Genomic DNA, 22,856 nt, shown 5'->3' with positions numbered 1-22,856 from the left:
TACCCTACACAACCGACTGCTCTTCCCTTTCCACCTGACCCCTCTGTTTTTATTCCACCATGGAGAAATCAGCAGCTACTTTTAAGATCTAGAAATTGTTATAATGTTTGTTTTCATCTTCTACTGATGATAATCAACACCATGATTGTGATACGCAGATGAATGAAGCTATATCTGATTCACGGCTTCAAACAAACTCTGATCCCACAAACAGATAATTAAATTATACCTATGATTGCTAGGTTTTCATCCTTGGAAGCATTTGATGTTCCTCGGAGAGTCGGAGGTCCTGGTTCAAATACCACAGTGAGTTAATCCTTGTCAGGGTTTGTCAACCATGACGTCATACCTTGTTTGCAAAATTGCTTGGGCCCCGTTAGCTTCCAATTTCTTCGAAAAAGGCTCCTGTGGAATCCAAACTTCCGATTGACTAAAGTGATATTATTGATCTGAATAATAACTTCTATATATTTTGTTTTTGCAAATATTATGGATTAAATTCAATGTGCCCTCCCTAAAACATTGTGTGGGTTAAATTTTAAGAATCCAATCCCTCTCTGGACAAATATACCAAATACTCCCCTACTTTACCCTACTCTTCCTGCATATTATTTTATTATACTTGGCAACAAGTGAACAAGTATATTATTTATTATTTGTTTAATAGAATTGTCAACAATGTTTCTAGTATCATCTATTTTTGCCTTAAATGGTTATTTACATGGTTTCCAAAAACGGGCCAGACTGGACGGTAGGATTGAAAAAACTGGAAATTGGTCAAATCCATTTTATCCCAAAAGTGTTATTTCACCATAAACCATTGATTTGATCAACAAACCGCTGAATCATGACCTCAAGCCTTTATGCGCTTAGAGGCTAGGAGTTGCCTGATGGGATGGCTCCACCAACGTCAGTAGCACTGGATCATGACCTCAAGTCCAATGGCCGGGGCACTCTCCTGGCTCAGACCGGTCCATGGGAGGCGCCACTTACGTGCTAAAGGGGGACAACCATAATGGAAGGCGACCATGCGCCGATGAGGTGACTTGGCACCGATGTGAAGGGTCTCCTGTATGCCGATGATGACAGGCACCTGTGTGCCATGATGATAGGCAACCGCTTGGGCCGGAGCACACCCGTGCACTAGGGGCAACGGGATAGCTCAATCAGCTTGGGCAAGGGGCTGGCGAGGTAAAGGGACATGATTGAGCCAGGCCCGCATGCCAAGCCTCCCTTGAGTATCGGTAGCGCAGTGCCGGTCCAACACTGTCCCCATGAGCAAGTGTGCGTCCATGAGGAACCCTGGTAGCCATACTAGCCATTAACCAGGGCCGCCCCGCAAGGGGATGAAGGTCTAGGAGTGCCAAGGTTAGTCACCCAAGGAGGTCGACCACCCCTCCTCAAAGAGTACGTTAAGCTTTTGGTGGTCTGCCTAAAGATGACATCAGTTCTCCCAAAAATCTTACAGGCGAAAATGACGGGCATGTCCCTAACGTAAGCCTGCCAAGCGTAGGCAAGGCTAAGCATGTGTTGAACTGTAACACTAGGGCAGTTCGGGCCACACCTCTATCTGAACTCAAGAATTCACCTTGCACACCACTCCAACACTTCGCCCCTAGGACGCCGAACTAAACAACGGTACCGTACCTGACATCGAAGGAGTCCGTATCCTGAGGTGACGCACCTGACTGACTTGGGATCTGACGCTTGACAGCCGCACTTCAACGGCCACCTACCACCGCCACCTGCCACCGCCATCTCCAGTTATAGAGATGGCTCCGACAAAGAGAGCAATGGCGGTTCTGCCCCAGCAGAGGTGATGACACCCAAACTGGCAGAAGTGCAAAGGTAATCATACCCGACCTGACAGGAGCTTGGGAGTGAGTGCGCGAAGTGGTTATAAATGGCCCCCTTCCCCCCAAGAAGAGAGGTAGGTGATAACTTTGTGCCATCTGGTTTTTTATCTTGCATTTGAGGAAACACTAACTTGAGCTTCAGAGCACTCTCACCGGGTTCTTCCCCGAAGATTACTCGCTTTCTCCCCCGTTTCAGACACCTTTTGCTCCAGCCCGAGACAAGATCGTTAACAGCTAGGACCAGCCGGATTGCACACCATCAGTAACTAATGCTTAAAATATGTTGAAGGTTAGTAATAAAGTTTCTGCATTCTTAAACCAGGGTGGTCAACTTTATTTGTGAAATTTCATACCTGCCCGATATTATTGGAAGAAAAACTAAAAAGAGTTCCTCCATGGAAGAAAAAACAAAGTTTCTGCATTCTTAAACCAAGGTCATTCAGGTTTTCAGTAATTAACATAAATCATTTTGAAAAGTTGAAGGTGTGTACCGATGGCAAAACCGTCGCCGGTGGACAGTGGAACAGGGGAAGGGTTTGAGCGAAGGAGGTAAGGAGAGCGAGAAAAACAAAGAGGGGAGCAGGGAGTGCATCGAATTAATAAATAATAAATTATTGTGCAAATTTCTTTAATTACCCTTATCATTTATCTAATTAACTAACTATACCCTTATTATTTTACTATTGTCTTGCACCATCCCTACTCTATTTATAATAATTGTCTAAAATTTCCTCTACCATTAATTGTTAATTATAAACTGTTCATATATGACATAATATGACTGTTATATTTTTTAAAAAAAGAAAAACCCTAACATGCCCTTTTTGGTTTGGGCAAGGCTCTGATCTCTATTAAGCGCACAGACCGGTTTTACTGTTGAACCAGTCACCGGCCATGAAACACTATTTGACGGGGTGAAACTTAACAAAGGCTCGCTATTACAGGTAAAACGATATAAAAAATGAGTGGCAAGAGCTAGACCTTAGCAGTTTCCTTGTTGCAGGTAACTGGGAAAGCAAAAACACGAAAGTTGTAAAGACGTCAGCGACGATGATAATAACCACTATTGGAGGAACTGGGTTCTATTTTAAGCGGAACATCATTCTCAGCCGAGTCGCCCAAACGAATGATTAGGACTTTGAAGAGATTTGCAGACAACGCAAGTACAGGACCACAGGCAGAGGGATGAAATGGTAAGAAAAAGACATAAAGGTCGGTGGCATCACGCACCCTAACCCCCTACAGGGGCGAAGTCTTCCTTCTAAACCTCGTTATTTGCAGTGATTCTTGTGCACCCACCGGAATAGTTGCCAAATCCCAATCTTCCCGCAATTGGACACGAAAACCAGGAAAGCATTCACATGCCAGAGTATTATTGGCGTTTTAAACAACGTTAGCAGCACAAGCTTTGTGGACGTTGCAGTTGTCGTTCGGTACTGACCATAACAATTCCCTGTAATGGTCTCTTCTCATTCCAATTTTCCAACACTACTTTACATTGAGTTGGAACAATTGATGGAGGCAAATGCTCAAAATCATGGCCTGGTTCTTAGCCAACTGGAACAATTTCCACAGCACCTCCACTTTTTCGATTTCATATATAGATTCCCCACAATCAAATTCAAAACCCAAAATTGTATCAAAAATCTCCTAGTTTCAATATTGGAACACACCAAAAACGACAAATTGATGCAAGTGATACATCAGAGAGCTTGAGGAAAAGAAATTTCAGTGAAGGCTCTACAATTCAATAATACATCTAAAAATTTAACGAAATATTAATCAAAATTTAAAAAATAAAACATCGTAAATACTCAAACATTAAAATGCAATGTAAATTTAACATCACTAAATATTCATCCAACTTTAACAAATTTTTTGCATGATTTTTAACATAAAAGTGCCCAAAAAATCCTACTTATGAACCAATTCATAGACAATGCAAAAATAACCAAGTAAAACAATATCGGTTTTCTCATATGAAAAAAAAACGAATCAGACAAATAATCATCAAAAAAACAAAAAAGAACACCAAACATGGAGGGGAGGAGTTCGGGCAAACTAACCTTTTTGTCACCGACGGATCGACGGTGGGATTGTCACCACTAAACTCACCCAAAAGCATATCTGCGAACATAGAGAAGAGGGGAGTTTCAGACTCTAAAAAAAACCCAAGAAAATAGCTTCAAATCAAAGAAAAACTTCACTAAAACACAAAAAAAAGGGAAAAATGAAAGGTCTGTCGGCCATTTTTCCTCACTACCGATCATCGCCGGTGGACCTACAACTGAACGCATCACTCTCTCGTTTGTTGTGTTTGAATGGGAGGAGAGGGAAGAAAACCCTCATATGGGGGTATTTTGGGTATTAAAAAAATTAATAGAGACTGGTTCATCCCATTCGATTAGAAGAAGCACTTCTCCAAGAAGTATTGAAAAAAAAAAGCAACCTTAAGGTCACTTTTTTAGGAAGTGCTTCTTTTAAAATAAGTACTTATTCCTCACTTTTTTCCCAAACACATATAAGCACTTAGGTGGCATTTGATAAGACTTTTCACACCTCTGAAGTTTGAAAATGTTGTTTTTCAAATGTCATAGGTGTTTGGAAAAGTATCTGAATTTGAGTCTAAAAATTATTTTCAGATTTGAAATAATAAGACCTAGGCTAGGCGCTAAACGCGTTCAAATGCGTTTCAAACCTGTCCAAAAGTCCAAAATACTATTGGAATTTGTAGAGAGAGATAATGCCTTTTGTTAATTTGAAGAGCAATACAGAAGGGGTTTATATACAACAAAAGGGAGGAAGAAAGGAAAAAGAAAATGCTAACAAACTCATAACTAAATCATAACTAATCTTGGTTAGCCAATCTTGGCTAATCGTGACTAACTTTGTGAGATGTTGATTTAGTCTCTAATAGCCCCCCTCAAGCTGGAGCATACAAATTTTGAATGCCCAGCTTGCAGATTGAACTATTAAATGAGTGAGGTGGCAAGGGCTTAGTGAAACAGTCAGCTAATTGGTCTTCAGAAGCTATTGGCATTAGGTGAATCAGACCAGCTTGCAACTTTTCCCGTACAATGTGGCAATCTATGCCAATATGTTTTGTACGCTCATGAAAAACTAGATTACGAGCAATGTGAAGAGCTGGTCGATTGTCACAGAACACAAGAGCAGGGGCAACTTGAGGAATCTGCAAGTCTTTCAATAAATAAGTAAGCCATTGAACTTCACATGTAACAGCAGCAAGTGCACGATACTCGGCTTCAGAGGAAGATTTAGAAACAGTTTGTGGCTTCTTCGATTTCCAAGATATGAGACTATCTCCCAAAAAAACACAGTGGCCGGTGATAGATCTCCTGGTATCAGGGCATGAAGCCCAATCTGAATCTGAGAAGGCTTTCAACTGTAGAGATGATGAAGCAGAGAACAACACTCCTTGGCCAGGACTAGCTTTTAAGTATCGAAGAATTCTATGTGCGGCTTGCATATGAAGATCTGTAGGGCAGTCCAGAAATTGAGAAAGATGTTGGACAGCAAAATAAAGGTCAGGCCATGTATTGCATAAATAAATTAATTTTCCAATCAATTTTCTGTAGGAGGTAACATCTGGTAAAGGGGTCCCAGTATCTTTATCAAGTTTTTGAGAGGTAATCATAGGAGTAGATATTGTTTTGCTGTTTATAAAACCTGTTTCCTCCAAGAGATCAAGCTCATACTTCCTTTGGCTGAGATTGATGTCAGTCGTGGATCTGGCAACTTCTAAGCCAAGAAAGAATTTGAGTTGGCCGAGGTCTTTAATATTAAAAGTATCATGTAAGAATTCTTTGACATTATTTATCAAATCAATGTTATCACTTGCCAAAATGATATCATCAACATAATAAGGCTAAAAAATGAGAACCGGTTTGTTTTGTGAACAGAGAAGTATCAGAAACTTTCTCAGTGAATCCTTGAGACAACAAGGCATCAGTGAGTTTTTGATTCCATTGTTTACTTGCCTGTTTGAGACCATAGAGGGACTTAGTTAATCTGCACACTTTAGAAGGATCAGATGTTTCAAAACCTGGGGGAAGGGTCATGTAAACTTCTTCATGTAAGTCACCATGTAAAAATGCATTGTTAATATCCAGTTGATGCAAATGCCAATTTTTCATAGCTGCAACGGCAAGTAAAGTTCTAATAGTTGTTATTTTTGCAAATAGAGAAAAAGTATCAAGATAATCAATGCCATTTTGTTGAGTATAGCCCTTGGCAACTAATCTGGCCTTATACCTTTCAATGCTGCCATCGGCATGATACTTGATTTTGAAAGCCCATTTGCAGCCTATAGGACGTTTTCCTATAGGTAAGTCGGTTAAAACCCAAGTATTATTTTGTTCTAATGCTTTGATTTCAAGTGCCATTGCATCCTTTCAGCATTGTGATTTTATAGCCTCATTGTAAGTTCTAGGATCTTTGGTTTGGGAGATTTTAGTAGCAAAGATCCTACGAGAAGAAGATAATTTGTGAGTGGAATAGGTAGAGGATATGGGATGAGGGTTGGAGGTTTTGAAAATATAATTGGCTTTTAAGATTTAGTATTTGACAGTGATATTGGTCAAGATATGACAGAAGTGTATGAGGTCTGGATGATCTTCTAGGTTGAGTTTCAGGATGTGTACTTAGTATGGCATCTGGCGAAATGTTCGTAAAAGGGGATGAATCAATGGTCGTATTATCTGAAGTGGTAAAAGGTGGTGACGGATTAAGGAAAGGAAAATTAGTAGGTGAAGGTGTAAAGGAAGGTGGAGAGGGTTCTGCTAAAGGAACTTCATATTCTGTTGGTAGAACAAAGTTTGAATTATCTGTTAAAAGGGGATTAAAGTAAAAAGGGAAAGAGTATTCATGGAAATGAACATCTCTCGAGACAATGACCTTAGTTCTGAAATTATACAGACGAAAACCTTTAGTTGCAGAAGGATGGCCAAGAAATACACAAGGATCAGCTCTAGTATCAAACTTGCTTTTATTTGTATCAAGCGTAGAGGCAAAGCAAAGGCATCCAAAAACTTTCAAATGATCAAAATGAAGGAGCAGTATGGTAAAGAAGTTGAAATGGAGTTTTGTTTGAAATGATTGGGGAATGAGTTCTATTTATTAGATAGACTGCATGAGAAATACAATTAGACCAGAAGGGAAAGGGAAGTTGTGATTGAAACTTGAGGGCTCTGGCAACATTCAAAATGTGCTGATGTTTTCTCTCAACAATAGAGTTTTGTTGAGGAGTATATACACATGTAGTTTGATGAATTATACATCTTGAAGCGTAAAAACCAGGCATGTTAAATTCCAAACATTATCGGATCTAATACACTTTATTTTTGCAGAAAACTGAGTTTCAATCAAAAGACAAAAGTTTTGAATATGTTGTTTAGCTTCAGATTTAGTTTTCATAAGGTATATCCATGTATATCTATTCTTGTCATCAATTATTGTCAAAAAATATTTATGCCCATAGAAGGAATGAGTGGAAAAGGGGCCCCATGTATCAATGTGAATCAAATCAAAGTAGTTTGCAGAAGTAGATTGACTGATGGGAAATGAGAGCTTTCTTTGTTTGGCATAGTGACATATAGAGCAGTAATCTAAAGATGGTAGTGAAATAGTATGATCCAATTCTCTCAAAAATTTCAATCGAGTATTGGACAAATGCCCCATCCTAAAATGCCATACATCAGTGGCATTAGGCTTATTACAAAAGGGAATAGTAACAGAATTACAAGTAATCGAAGAATTACTAGAAACAGAAGGTATGACAAGCCTATAGAGGCCATTAATCTTTTTAGCTAGTCCAATCATCTTCCAGCATTGATGATCCTGGAGGATACAAAGATTGTGTTGAAAAATGAGACAATAAGGATATGAATCAGTAAACTTGCTAGTAGATATGAGATTGAAAGAAAAATGAGGTATATAAAGAACATTATGAAGTACCAAATTGGAAGAGAATAGAATAGTTCCTATGTAAGGAACAGAATCCTTTTGGTTATTGGGTAGAACTACATGTGTATTTGTGATAGGTGCATAGGTTGAAAAATTGGATAAGATATTGGTTATATGATCAGTGGCACCGCTATCAAGAATCCATTGTGTTTGATGAGACTTATTATTATCAATGGTGCATGAAAGAATGAATTTACCTGATTCATTGGCAATTGAAGTAATGGTTGATGTTAACTGATTGACCTGAGGTGTGGAGAAAGGAGTTGGTGCAGAACCAAGAGCAAGGTTGACCAGCTGAAGCAGACTCATGAGCTAATTGTATTGATCTTGGGTAATTGGAGAGGTGGCCATACTATTGGCGAAAGCGAATCCATTATGGACACTAGATATAGAGTTAGGAATTGAAGAATCTGGAACATCTGTGCCTTCATTTGCTAATTCATTGTTATAAGAAACTTGGTTGGCATGCACAGCTCTTGAACCAAATTTGCCTCCTCCTTTATAGCCAACTGGGTATCCGTGCTTTTTATAGCAAGTTTCAACTGTATGTCCTGGAGTGTTACAATGGCTATAGATTGGCTTGGATCCTGTATTAGTGTAGGACCTTCTTGAATTAGTGGTTCCTGAACTAGAGTTAGAAGAGGAAGGAGGTCTCTGAGATTGCTACGAATTTTGTGGAACAAATGGTCTTCGATTGTAATTAGATCATTGTCCTTGAGCCAAGAACACAGAAGCTGGTTCCTCAAACTTAATCATAGGATTGTTGAACTGTCACTCATGTTGAAGCACTAAAGAAAACAATTTGTTGATGTTAGGCAAAGGGTCCATCAAGAAGATTTGTGACCTAATTGTTGAGAAATTATCATTGAGGCCTTTCAAGAATCTGATAGAGTAATCATTCTGATAAGATTTCTTAATATCTTTGAGTGCTTGACAAGAACATTGGGGCTCACAAGTGCAGACTGGAACATGTATGAGAGTGACATATTCATCCCATAGAATCTTTAATTGGGTGTGATAATCAGTGACAGACAGTGAGTTTTGTCGGAAATTATAAATTTCTTCTTGCAATTATGAGATTCTTATATCATCTCCTTGAGAAAACCTATCATATAAGTCCTTCCAAATATCCACAGCATTATCTAACCACAAAATACTTTTGGCAATTGAAGGTGATAAGGAATGGATTAATCTTGAATATACCATAGTGTTGCAAATGGATTAATCTTGGATAAGTGGGATCATCCTTTGAAGGAATCGATATGCTTCCATCAACAAAACTAAGTTTATTTTTTGATAGTAAAGCCATTCGCATAGACCTAAACCATGAATGAAAGTTTGGTCCTGATAAAACTGGTGAAACTAACACTAGAGATGGATTCTCATTTGGATGAAGGTAGAACGGGTTTGATGGTGTATCTTCATACCATATTGGAATTTGTAGAGAGAGATAATGCATTTTGTTAATTTGAAGAGTAATACAGAAGGGGTTTATATACATCAAAAGGGAGGAAGAAAGGAAAAAGAAAATGCTAACAAACTCATAACTAACTCATAACTAATTTTGGTTGGCCAACTAATCTTGGTTAGCCAATCTTGGCTAATCGTGACTAACTTTGTGAGGTGCTGGTTTAGTCTCTAATAAATACCGTTAAAGACATGCTTGTGTTTCTCCCTCTCATCATTCATCTTCTCCACTTGACGTAGCAGAGAACCAAAGGTAGCAAGTTTCGGCCTTCTCTCTCTCTCTCTCTTTTCTTTCTTTCTCTCTTTCTTTCTTCTTCTTCTTTTTCTTCTTCTTCTTCTTCTTCTTCTTCTTCTTCTTTTGTCCTTTGTTCATCGTATTCATCTTTCTTCTCCATTGAGTAGATTTTATTTGTATTAATTATTTTAATTTTTATTAACTATTAAATATTTTAATAGTTTTAAGATATTATTTTTGTAATTATTAAATATTTTTATTGCTTTATGGACTTTATTACTATTTTCATTGTAATTTTAACTATATGTTTTTTCAATTTTTCTTATTTTAATAAATTATTTTTTATTTTATAGTTTATTCTTACTTTTCAATATTATTTTGAATTTAATAAATTATTTTTATGAAATAGTACAAGTTTAACTCAAAATTACCGAATAGTCTATTTTAGAAGGGGTAAAATAGTAAATTTAGTGAATTTTAGACAGTAAAGGTTTTTTTTTGGTAGAAGGAAGCAAGATTTTTCATCACTTTTCCCTTTACCGTTTTTTCCCCAAAAGTACTGGTTGCGGGACTTGATTCCGCGTCAATGTTAGAACAACCCAGCTAATACACCAACAAACCAGCCCTTGATTGTAAATACTTTTTTAAAAAATAAAATCAGACAGGGCTTAAGAATGAAAGTCACTAAAGATGGTGGTTCAAGAAGGGATGGGGATCTCGGTGACTGACAATGATAGGCATGGAAGGGGGAAGGAGGTGCCGCCACTATTACTTCTCTCCGCTCCGTTATATTAAGTGACGCGGTGGATTGTTATTAGTAGATGCAGAGTTTTGGCGAAGACTCTGGATCTCCTGCTGTCCTCCACACTTCACTAGCGTCTATCAAAAGCAGATAACAAGACTGCGAACAAATACAGTTGAGAATTGAGAGTGAAGATGGAGACATCAGTAGCAGTTCCTCATGTGCTCCTCTGCCCGCTCCCCGTGCAGGGCCACATAAACCCCATGATTAAGTTATCAGAACTCCTCTCACTTGCTGGATTTCACGTCACATTCCTCACCTCCGAGCACATCCACCGCCGTCTCCTCCGCTTTACCAACCTCAACTCTTCTCGCTTCGCCCGTTGTCCCGGATTCCACTTTGCAACTATCCCAGATGGTCTTCCATTTGATCACCCCCGCTCAGGTCCGCAACTCGTGGAATTGTTCGACTCCTTAAAGCTCACGTCCATCCCTCTTTTACGAGAGATGCTCGTTTCCAATCGATGGGGATCTGACGTCCGGCCGCCTGTAACATGTATCATAGCAGATGGTCTCCTGTCATTCACAATTGATGTGGCTGAAGAGCTTAACATACCGATTATATCTTTCCGTACAACCAGCGCTTGCAGCTTCTGGGCATATTTCTGTATTCCGAAACTCGTTGAAGCAGGCGAACTTCCTTTCGGAGGTAGGTTGAGGTTGCCGTTTGTCATTGAAGAGTCCAAATTTTCCTTTTTTTTTTCCTTCTTCTTCCGCTCTTGCTAGTTCAAGTGTTTTAACGTTTCTTTTTCTCTTGATCCAAAATAAAATTAAAAAAAAAAAAAATTGTAGGAGATGCCGACATGGACTGTCCGGTAACGTGCGTGCCGGGGATGGAAAGCTTTCTCCGACGGCGAGACCTCCCGAGTTTTTGTCGAACCAACAACTTGGGTGAACGTCCTTTCCAATTCCTTGTCACAGAGAACCTTAACGCGACTCGAGCATCTGCTCTCATACTAAACACATATGAAGACCTAGAAGGACCTATCCTCTCTCGAATTCGTTCTCATTGTCCGAAGCTGTATACAATCGGACCTCTCCATGCGCTATTGAAATCCCAGCTTGCAGATTCCTCACATTCCGTTTCGTCCAGTAGTAGTCTCTGGGAAGAGAACAAAAGTTGCATAACTTGGCTTGATTCAAAAGCTTTGAGATCGGTGGTGTATGTAAGCTTTGGAAGTTTAGCTACGATGACCAGAGACGAAGTATTGGAGTTCTGGCACGGTTTGGTAAACAGCGGAAAGCCGTTCTTATGGGTCATAAGGTCAGACTTGTTATCAGTAAAAGAAGGGGAGGATGAGATCCTGACAGAATTGGTAAAGGGGACGAGGGAGAGAGGGTACATAGTGGGATGGGCTCCCCAGGAAGAGGTCTTGGCTCACCCGGCCGTCGGTGGCTTTCTCACCCATAGTGGGTGGAATTCGACTCTGGAGAGTGTTTACGCTGGAGTGCCAATGATTTGTTGGCCCAAATTAGCGGATCAGCAGGTGAACAGCAGATTTGTCAGCGAGATGTGGAGGTTGGGCCTTGATATGAAGGATACTTGCGACAGATTGAAGGTGGAATTAATGGTGAAAGAAGTGATGGAGCAGAAAAGGGACGAAATGATGAAATCGGCGGAAAATATGGCGAAGTTAGCAAGGATGTCTGTCAGCGAAGGAGGTTCCTCTTCCTGCAACTTTGACAAACTGATCCAAGATATAAAATCGATGTGCCTCGGAGCATCTTAAGCATAACTCAGAGTTGTGTTTGCAAAGGAATTTACCTTAATGTTTGTATTACTGGTTTAGATCATGCGTGTGACTTCCGTGTTTTGGTTGATTTCCTTCCCTTCCGATCATTAATTTTAAAATGTTTAACATATTAATTTCGTAAATTCTGAGAGGCTCTAGCTAGGTGAAAAGTAAGGGATGACTTTATTTATTTATTTCTTCTGGACTGCCGATCTCTCTCCCTCTCCCAAGTCGACCTTGTCATGTAGCAAAATCACTGTGTAGCATGACTAGTTCACTCAATCACAAATAAGACAGCCTGCCTTTATCCATAAGATACAAGATTGCAATAGGAGTACACCAACTTTGTTAAGGGCTCAATTTCTTATTCACAAAGATCTTCCCTTTGCTGTCCATATCACAATTCCCTTTCCCCTGATCCCTCGGTTTCAACTTTCAACTCCACCGTGAAAATCAGCAGCTACCTTTGAGAGAAATTGTTGCATAGTTTGTTTGCATCTGATTTACGGTTTCAAACAAACTTTAATCCTACAAAGATACTTCCTGTGATCTGGTACGATTTCATCCTTGGCAGCATTTGATTGTGGGTACTACCTCGTCGGTGTTCCGGTTTCAAATACCTCCAGGCAATTAATCTTTGACGGGGTTTGTCAACCATGTCATGACATCTTAATTGGTAAATTGCTTGGGCACTCAGTTTAGATTTCAATTTCTTCAAAAAAGTCTTCTAGTTGTGGAATGCAAGGAGATGTTCTATAACATGAATGAGAAATTTCTTGTGGTAGGGATCAATCCATATTATACTACTGTCCATAATTGTTAAATAAAAACAAAATTGTGTCTTACACAGACATAGGTATTTTACGAGTATTGATTCCATACATCTTATATACAGTTTGTGAAATACATGATTGATCATGAATGAAAAAATCATAATTTAATTCAAAAATAATTTGCAATAATAATATAAAATAATATTGGATAGATAATTTAAAAGTAAATTTAATTATAAATGAAAATATAACAAAATATTAAAAAAAATGAGGATGATTGAGCCGTGAATTATACCGAATACTTCTCACAAATTGTCCACACCATGATGTGACCCTTCCATTGTTGCCCATAAATTAAAGTGTGACCTGTCCCTATGCACACTATTTTATAGACAAGGATGACCCACACGAAACCGAATGTCCCATTCTGTCTGTCCACTCAAATGGCTCAATTGATATTATTGATCTGAATAATAATTTTCTGGGTAAATTATTAAAACCTCTCTTTAAGTTTTGGATAATTATTAAAATTTCCCTTAAAATTTAGTATTTGCATTCACCACCTCTAAACTTATTGACATTACAAATAGATCTCCTCTCTTACAATCCTCTAACAATATGCATAAAAATGGTCAAAATACCCATATAAGTACTTTGATCTAAATGTTTAATTTCTAAATTTTCTCTTCATATCAATTATTACCCCAAGCACTTTCCGTCTCTTTTCTAAGTTTTATTTAATTTCTAAATTTCCCTTTCATATCAATCATTTCAAAGGTAACTTCAGATCTCTTTAAACTCTTATTTTTTGTTGTTGTTCATAAAGTGAATTCGCTTCGGTGAGTGCAACTTGCGTTTGATCACTGTTCAAACATCACAAGAAAGTGACATGCGTCCATAGGTGTGTGTCCATGCTAAATTCATGTGAGGAAGCTAAACAGAGTTTTAGCTATCACATTGTTAGCCATCCCTCAAATCAAATCAATTTTCTCATTTCCCTTCCTTCCCTCTTTTTTCTCTCTCTCCAGAATCAACCCACCAAAATCTGCAACCACGAATAACAACCCAGCACGTCATTTAACGTAATGGAACAGTGGAAAGAAATATTTAACGGCCGTTTTGATTGAAATGAATAATTTATTATTTTGTTAAAATTTGAATACCCGCCAAATTTTTTTATCATTATTAGATTCCCCTCTTTCTTTCTCTGACTCTGCCTCGTCATGCCTCCTCTGCTCTGAACTCTCCTTGTACCACCGTTCACCGGGGATGGTTGTGCCACCGGTACACACAATTTTTATCGGTATTACTCTCCTTTTTGTCCTTTCTTCTTCTTCCCTCATCGTCCAAATGGGCAACCCAACACTCCAACTGGGCCACCTCTTCCCTTTTCCTCCAAATCGGCAACGCACCGCCTTCATTTTCTCCAAACTTTCGAAGTCATTTGCTCTCCCCTCTTTCGTTATCCTTCTCTGATAAAGCAGCATGTGATAAAATAAAACAAAATAGGCCGAAGTTAGAGCAAATTTGATGGTGCGCAATCTGGCTTGTCCTAACTGTCAACGACCTTGCCTCTAACTGGAGCAATAGGAGGCTTGAAACGGAGAAGAAAGTGGAGAATCTCCAGGGAGGAATCTGGTGAGATTGCTCCGAAGCTCAAGTTAATATTCTTTCAAAGGCAAAATAAAACCAGATGGCGCAAAGTTCATACCTTGTTCTTGGGGGGTAGAGAGCCTTTTATAACCACTTCGCGCACTCACTCCTAAGCTTCTGTCAGGTCGGGTATGATTACTTCTGTGCTTCTGCCAGTTCGGGTGTCATCATCCCTGTTGGGGCAAAACCGCCACTACTCTCTTTGTCGGAGCCATCTCTATAATTGGAGATGGCGGTGGCAGGTGGCCGTTGAAGTGCGGCTGTCAAGCATCAGATCCAAAATCAGTCAGGTGCACCGCCCCTGGATATGGACTCCTTTGGTGTCAGGTACGGTGCGGTTTGTTTAGTTCGGCGCCTTGGAGGCAAAGTGCTAGAGTGGTGTGCGAGGTTAAGTCTTGAGTTTGGATAGAGGTGTGGCCCGAACTGCCATGGGGCAGGCCAGTTCGGGTTGTTGCCCTTTGTGTTCGTAAGGCTCGAGGCCTAAGGGAGAGCTCGGGCTTCTTGCAGGGAGTTCGGACAGCTGGTTCCCCCTTTTGGAACTAGTGCCTTGGCATGCTGTTGTGTCGAGCCGTTGCCTTTGCCACGTGTTGAGTGGTTACGAGGTCGGGCCAAATCTTCCTTCATCAATTGCCCCCCACTCCTTACGCTAAGGGTCTTGCCCTGGCGCGGGGAGTTCGCGAGGTGGCGGGTGGATTTGTCCCGTACTCTGAATTGGTTGGCTAATAGCGCGAGGTGCGTGTCGTCAGGATTTTTTCAGGTTTCTCGGGCGCTAAAAAGACGGGAAACACGCCAATCTGCCTATAAATGCTGAAAGACGTGACAGCGTGCGCTTTATTTCAAAATTCAAAAAGCGCACCGCTGGGAGACGTGACAGCGGGCGTCATTTTAAATTTAAAAACGCGCCGCTGCCGCCTTTAATGCGAGGGGACGTGCGCTGGCGCTCTTTTCAGTTTCAAGAGACGTGTGGCCAGTCACGTCTCGGTCTCAGGAGACGTGCGGTCAGCGCGACTGTGGGCCGTTGGATTGGCTTTGATCTGAGCCGTTGATTCTCGGTTATTGTGGGTATAAATAGTGGGGGACCTCAGTCGCTGTCATTATCCTGTGTTTTGCTTCTTGAGTTCGCGTTCAAGCCTTTAGCTCGCGTTCACATTCCCGTAGTCCGTTTGCTTTTTTCCGGGTGAGTACTTTCCTGGAATCCTTCTTCTCCTTCCGATGTCGAGCTCGGATAGCTTAGACAGTTCTTCAGGGTCGGATGCAGGTTCTATGAACCGAGTTGCATCCCTCGACAGTCCTAGTGCACCTGAAGTAGAACTCGATGAAGAGTTCGAACCCATAGGCCGAGTCGCCTCGGATAGTTTGGTGTCCTCCTCTCGTCGAGGTTGGACGTTAGACAAGTTTGGGCCCTTGACCAAAATGCCTGAGGGGCTTCACTCCCTTATTACCCAGTTCAACTTGCCTAGGGAGTACACCCACTTCGTACCCTCGGGCAGTTTCCCTTGGGAACACGGTCCTAATGAGATCGTGATATTCCAAAGGCAGCACGTTGCGGGGTTGCGCCTGCCTTTCTACCCCCTCATTGTCGAGGTTCTGAACCACTTCGGCGTTATTGTCGGCCAGCTTCACCCGAACTCCATTCGTAACTTGGTGGGGACAATCTCCCTATTTTGCGAACAGGTCTTGCCTTTAGACCTGGAGATCTTCTCTTTCATTTTAATGCTTAAGAAGCAAGCGGGTCCCCTTCCCAGGCGTAGGTAGGCGTATTACCTGTCTCCTCGCCCGGGTTTTAAGTTTTTACACGAACTTCCCAACAAGGTCCCGACGTGGAAATGGGACTATTTCGGGGTGCGAAGTGCATTGGGGTGGTCATTCCAAACTGGGTGGGGGATGGCCGCCCTTGACGCCGGTGTTACGCTTGATACGGAGACGGCAAAGGGCCTCCGGCAATGGGCACGGCTTGGGCTAAAATGCCATCATTATCTGTCGGAGGCCAAGCTCATTGAGGTCGGTCTGAGTTCGGGTAGGTTCCTTACTCAGAGGTTTGTCTTTTGTTTTGCTTTGTTCTTTCGTTTTTTTCTGATGCCGAGCTCGTTTTGCAGGTGTGATGGACTTAGAGAGGACTCGTGGTGGTTACCTGTTTCACGGCATGAAGAGAAGGAAGCGAGTCGCCAAACGAACACGTGCCAAGCTGCCCCGGGATGCGGAGCCCGAGGTACCAGACTACCCATCAGTGGATCCGCCCATGGAGCCCGAGATGGCCCCTCCAGTACATGAAGCGGTAGGGGCCCCTTATGCCGAGGCTACTTACACGGGGGCTCCCTCTTACTCTGAGTCTGCTTATACGCAAACTGGGCCCTCAGGCTCGGGAGCCCAAGGCGAGTTCAGGAGCGTGTTATTGTCGAACCACGCTCTTCAGAAAAGTAGGTAGGCCATCTATCCCGAGGAGGTCACGGCATGGACCGAGCTTCCTTTGAACCAGGTAGCTTGTCGTGCTGCCACTCATGCCATGGTGGTAAGTCCGATTTCTTATCGGGCTCTTTGCTTTTATCTTTCTTGCTATCGTTCTTTTGATCATTTGTTCTTTCCTTTTGGTAGGTGAATTCTTCTATCCATGCCTTGGCGGCCCAAGTGGAAAGGAGCTCGAGGCAGGCGCGATCTGCCGAAGAGGCTTTCCGTGTTGCCGAGGCAGCTTCCCGAGCTACTGAGGCGGCTGCTCGCCCTGCACAGGCCATGCAGGCAAGGTCTCAGAGAGATGCCGCGGCCATGGGAGTTGTGGTGAAGCATATGGTAGACCTGAGGCTGAATTTGCAGCATCAGGTTGAATACCTTCAAGGGGATATTAGGGAGAGGACACAGATCTTTTCTCAAGGCATTGAGGATGCCAAGAAGAAGGCCGTCGATGAATACATCGCCTCGTCGCGCTTTGATGACCTGATGGTGGACTCGTATAGAAAGGGCTTTAAACTAAACCGGTGCATGATCCGGAATACGTACCCCGAGCTCGATATTAGTGTGATATCCACTTCGCGCATTACTCAGGAGATGGCCGACACCGCTGATGGTGAGCCGAATTCTGAGGGCGATGCAGGACCTTCGGGTATCGTTGAAGTGCCTTCTGATGGTGAAGAAGTACCTCTGGGCCTGTGAGCTCGACATTTTTTTTTTTGGAAAATGTACACTCCCTTATTTTGAAATGGAATGACTTTCTTTTGGTTAAGTGTTGGTTGCTCTTTCTCCCGAACTGACCGTATTTGCCAAACTGACCATATGCCCGATCTGTTTTTTTGCCCGGGTTACTGCAATCGCGCGACCTATTTTGGTGTTAATACTTACCCTCTGAGATGCCGATGCCCCTACTAGTTCATTGTCAACACTTCGCCTAAGCCTTTTGTTGGCACTTTTTTCCTTTCCTTGCCTATGCCGAGGTTTCTTCGTTAGCTCGGCATCCTAGCCCTTAGGCTCTGGTAGCGACTTTGTCCATTTCGCTTGGTGGTCTATAGGTAGTATTGCCTTAAGTTGACGACGTTCCACGCTCGGGGTACTTGTTTGCCCTCTAAGGTTTCGAGCTCGTATGCCCCCCCGAGTGCTCTCTTTACTCTGTAGGCCCTTCCCAATTTGGTCCAAGTTTGCCCATGCCGGGTTCGGGTGCCATGATCTTACAGAGAACCAGGTCGCCGACGCGGAAGCTCCGCTTCTTTACTCTAGCATTGTAGTACCGAGCTACTTTTTGCTAGTAAGCTGCTGTCCGGATGTGCGTGAGGTCTCTTACCTCATCCAGTAGGTCAAGGTTGGTACGTAACTCGTCTCTGATTGTCTGATCGTCATATGCTTCTAGTCGTAGTGTAGGTACTTCGATCTTCGCCGGGATTACTGCTTCAGTGCCGTAGGTGAGGTTAAAGGGGGTCTCTCCCGTGGCGGTTTTTTCCGTAGTTCGGTGAGCCCATAGAACACTTGGTAGCTCATCCGCCCACAACCCTTTAGCTCAGTCTAGTCATGCTTTCAGTCCGCGGAGGATGGCTCTGTTCATTACTTCTGTCTGACCGTTTGCCTGTGGGTGTGCGACCGATGTGAAGTTTTGACGAATTCCCATATCTTGGCACCATTCCTGAAACTTGATATCCTCGAACTGCTTAACGTTGTCGAAGATCAGTACCCGGGCCAACCCGAAGCGACATTCTATGTTCTTCCAAAAGATGTTCTGTATGTTTCGAGCTGTAACTGTTGCCAGAGGTTCAACTTCTATCCACTTTGTGAAGTAATCTACCGCCACCACTAGGAACTTCCTCCCACATGTTGCTGGCGGGAATGGCCCCAGGAGGTCGATGCCCCATTGCACAAAGGGCCATGGATTGCTGAGGTACTTGAGGTCGGCGGCAGGCTGATGGTGGATATTGGCATGCTTCTGACACTTGTCACATTTTCTAACGAGCTCGACGGCCTCTGTATTCATCGTTGGCCAGTAGTACCCCTGTCGAAGTGCCTTTTGAGCGAGGGCCCTGCCTCCCAAGTGTCCGCCGCACAGACTTTCATGAGTGTCATGGAGTATGAGCTCGGCTTCGGTAGATCGCAAGCAACGCAGGTAAGGCAGCGTGTAGGACCGTCGGTACAGCCGTTCGTCTATTATGACGTATTTGGCTGCCTAGCACTGCACCCTCTTGGCTGCATTGCGGTCCGCAGGGAGGGTTCCATCTAGCAAGAAGCTCGCGAGTGGGTCGATCCAGTTCGGCTCTGCTTCAAGGATGGGAGCGACCTCCTCTGCCCCACCGAGAATTTTAGGCCGAGGTAAGTCCTTTATGTACACGGTTCTCATGGTGTTGTGACTCTTGCTGGCTAACCGGGACAGGGCGTCGGCCTCAGTGTTCTCTGACCTCGGTATTTGCCTGATGAAGTGTGACTGGAAGTTGAGCAGACCCTCCTTTACTTTTTCCAAGTTGGCGATCATAGCCAGCTCGCGTGCTTCGTATTCGCCTGTAACCTGGTTGGCCACAAACTGGGAATCGCTGCAGATAACTATGTGTTTTGCTCTTACTTTTTGCGCTAGGTTCAGTCCAGCTATCAGTGCCTCATACTCCGCCTCGTTGTTGGATGCCGCGAACTCAAAGCCTAGTGTGTATTCCAATTTCGTGCCACCTGGGCTGCATAGCACTATTCTAGCCCCGCTGCCCTACTAGTTCGAGGAGCATCTACGTGAAGGATCCAGGGCTCCTCATCGCATTTGTCCTAACCAGGAGAGATGCCACACTGGCTGCTACTTCACAGGGTTCAAACTCAATTGGCTTGGGAGCTCCGTGCTCACCCGAACTGGTGATCTCGGGCTCAACCGGCCTAGGGACTTCGAGGATGAACGTGCACTCGGCGATAAAATCTGCTAAGGCTTGGGCCTTAATAGCAGTTCGTGGCTTATACTGGAGGTCGTACTCGCTGAGCTCGATGGCCCACTTCGTCAGCCGACTGGAAACCTCGGGCTTGAGTAAGACTTGCCTCAGAGGTTTGTCAGTCAAGACGATGACAGTGTGAGCCTGGAAATATGGGTGGAGTTTCCGAGCTGCAATTACCAGTGCGTATGCTAGCTTTCCTATCTGCGGGTACCTCATCTCTGCTCCCTACAAAATTTTACTAACATAATAGATGGGTCGTTGGACCCGATCTACTTCTTTTATTAGTACCGAACTGACCACCTCGTTGCTTGCCAAGAGGTACAGTTCCAAGACCTCGCCCTCCTCAGGCCGGGTTAAGATCGACACACTAGCGAGGTAGTTTTTTAGCTTGTCGAACGCGAGCTGGCAGTCTCGGGTCCATTCGAACCCTTTGCCTTTGATTGCTTTAAAGAAATGCAGGCAGCGCGGTCTGCCGATTTGGACATGAAGCGGCTCAGAGCGGCTATGCGGCCGTTTAGCCTTTGAACCTCTTTTACTTTTTTGGGTGGTCTCATATCTAGGATGGCCTTTATCTTGTCCGGGTTGGCCTCAATACCACGCCGGTTGACAATGTACCCTAGGAACTTACCCGAGGTGACACCGAAGACACACTTGTTGGGGTTCAGTTTCATGCTAAATTGACGCAGAATTTGGAAGACAGACTCTAAGTCTTGTATTAATTCCTGTGAAAACTGCGTCTTGACGACCATGTCGTCTACATAACATTCTATTTCGTGCCAATTAAGGGCCGAAACAGCTTATTCACAAGTCTTTGGAGGTCGCCCCAACATTCTTCAATCCGAAGGGCATGACCTTGTAGCAGTACAGGCCGAATTCGGTTATGAAGCTGGTTTTTTCCTAATCGGATTGGTCCATCCTGATTTGGTTGTAGCCCGAGTAGGCGTCCAAGAAGCTTAGCAACTCATGTCCCAAGGTCGCATCCACTAGGCGGTCAATTCTGGGGAGGGGGAAGCAATCTTTCGGGCAAGCTCGGTTCAGGTCGGTGTAGTCGACGCACATGCGCCATTTGCCGTTTGCCTTTTTAACCAGCACTGGGTTGGCTACCCAGCTCGGGTAATGAACTTCCCTTATGAAGTCTGCTGCGAGGAGCTTTTCGACCTCCCCGTCGACCGCCCTCCAGCACTCTGGGGCTAAGTTGCGTTTCTTCTGTCTAATGGGTCTGACTACATGGTCAGTATTAAGTTTGTGAGTTATAAGGCTGGGGTCAATACCGTGAATATCGGCCGCGGACCATGCAAAAATATCTAAATTTTGAAGTAAAAAACTCACCAGTTCGGTTCGTAGAGGTTCCTTGACGGAAGCACCGATCTGTAGCGTGCGAGCCGGGTCCGTAGTCGAAATCGGGATTGCGATTGTTTCCTCTATGGGCGAAGCTCGTTCCTCGCCTTGCTCCGTAGGCCGCTCCAGTTCAAGGTCGTCGACCGCCTTGGTTTTTCCCTTCAGGACGGCAACATAACACTTGCGGGACTCAAGCTGGTCGCCCTGCGCTACCCCCATACCGAAGTCTATAGGGAACTTCATTACCAAATAGTAGATGGAGACCACTGCCCGCAGGATATACGTAATTGGCCGCCCTATTATAGCATTGTATGGGGAGGGGGTTGCGACCACCAGGAAATCGTGGTTGAGTCTGACTGCACAAGGCCATGTGCCGACTTCCACAGGTATTGTTATTTTCCCGAGGGGCCTGACTTCCTCTCCGTTGAAGCCCACTAGAGGAGTGTTCGCGGGCTTCAGCTCGCTTCTCTACAACTGTAGTTGGTCAAATGCCGACTTTAAGAGGATGTCTGCTGAGCTGCCCGAATCCACAAGTACGCACCTGACCTCGAAGTCGTTGATCCTTAGTTTTATGACAAGTGCGTCATCGTGGGGGTTGTGGACCCCTCGCGCATCGTCTTCCGTGAAGAAAATTGGTTCTTCCGTCTTCGGCCTCTTTGGAGGGTTCTGTTCTTCTTGGGCTGCTTCGCAAACTGACGTCTGGGCCGCTGCCGAAGTACAACTTGCTACCACCGAACCTCCTACTATCACATGGATGGTTCCCCGAACTAGCCTCTCTTCCGGAGGCTGTCGTTGCAACGGTTCGGCTGGCCTGCTGCTGGATTCGGGGGCGTCCCTTCCGTGCTCCCCTTGCCGACCTGCCTTATTGTTATTATTGTTATTATTATGCTGTACAAAATTTCTCAAGTATCCGCAACGGATGAGTCCCTCTATCTCGTCCTGGAGATTATTACACTGTTCGGTACTATGACCGTGATCTCTATGGAAACTACAGTACAAGTTTTTATTTCTCTCGTTTGGGTTCCCCTTTAGGAGAGGTGGCCATTTTACGTATGGGGCGTCTTTGATCGTCATCAAGATCTCGGTCCGCCTCGTGTTTAACGGTGTGTAGTCCGTCCGAACTGCTAAAGGAGCTCGGAACGGCTGGCTCGGCTTCGGCTCCCGGGCTAGGTTTTTTCTTTTGTCGACTGGGTTGGAGGGCTCGCCTTCCCTCTTTCTTTTCTCGACCCCGCTTTCGGTCCTTTGGTTGATCTCTTCCTCTATTCTCATGAACTTATCCGCGAGCTTGAGGAATTCGGCCACGGTTGCGGGCTGGTTAGCTACCATGTGCCATTTGAACTCCTTGTGTGTTACTCCTCTCTTGGCCGCCGCGAGCAGCACCGTGGGGTCCAATCGCGGTATCTATAAGCACGCGTCATTGAATCGCTTGATGTAGCCCCGGATGGACTCTCCTTCCCTCTAGACTACACCAAAGATGCTCTCCTCGGTTCTGGTTTATCGCTTGCTGGTGACAAAGTGCGCAGTGAAGACCTGCACGAATTGGGTCCAACTTCTTATCGACCCGGGGGCCAGGTTCTTGTACCAAGTGCCGACCACCCCCCTGAATCTGGTGGTGAAGGCCACGCACATGCACGATTCACTGG

At 43.8% G+C, this 22,856-nt stretch overlaps 1 protein-coding gene across 1 annotated transcript; it reads left to right on the top strand.

Moving 5' to 3' along the window:
- The first annotated feature begins 10,199 nt into the window (after positions 1-10,199).
- On the top strand, positions 10,200-12,217 carry LOC104601151 (7-deoxyloganetic acid glucosyltransferase-like). The gene is made up of 2 exons (XM_010264382.3): positions 10,200-10,990; positions 11,134-12,217. Exons 1-2 carry the CDS (start codon positions 10,477-10,479, stop codon positions 12,069-12,071), a joined length of 1,452 nt encoding a protein of 483 aa, XP_010262684.1. The 5' UTR covers positions 10,200-10,476; the 3' UTR covers positions 12,072-12,217.
- The last annotated feature ends 10,639 nt before the right edge of the window (positions 12,218-22,856 follow it).

Source organism: Nelumbo nucifera, chromosome 2 (assembly GCF_055504915.1).
Source record: "Nelumbo nucifera cultivar China Antique chromosome 2, China Antique-T2T, whole genome shotgun sequence".
NCBI lineage: Eukaryota > Viridiplantae > Streptophyta > Magnoliopsida > Proteales > Nelumbonaceae > Nelumbo > Nelumbo nucifera.
The sequence above is the reverse complement of the archived record's forward strand: the minus strand, read 5'-3'. Positions and strand labels throughout refer to the sequence as shown.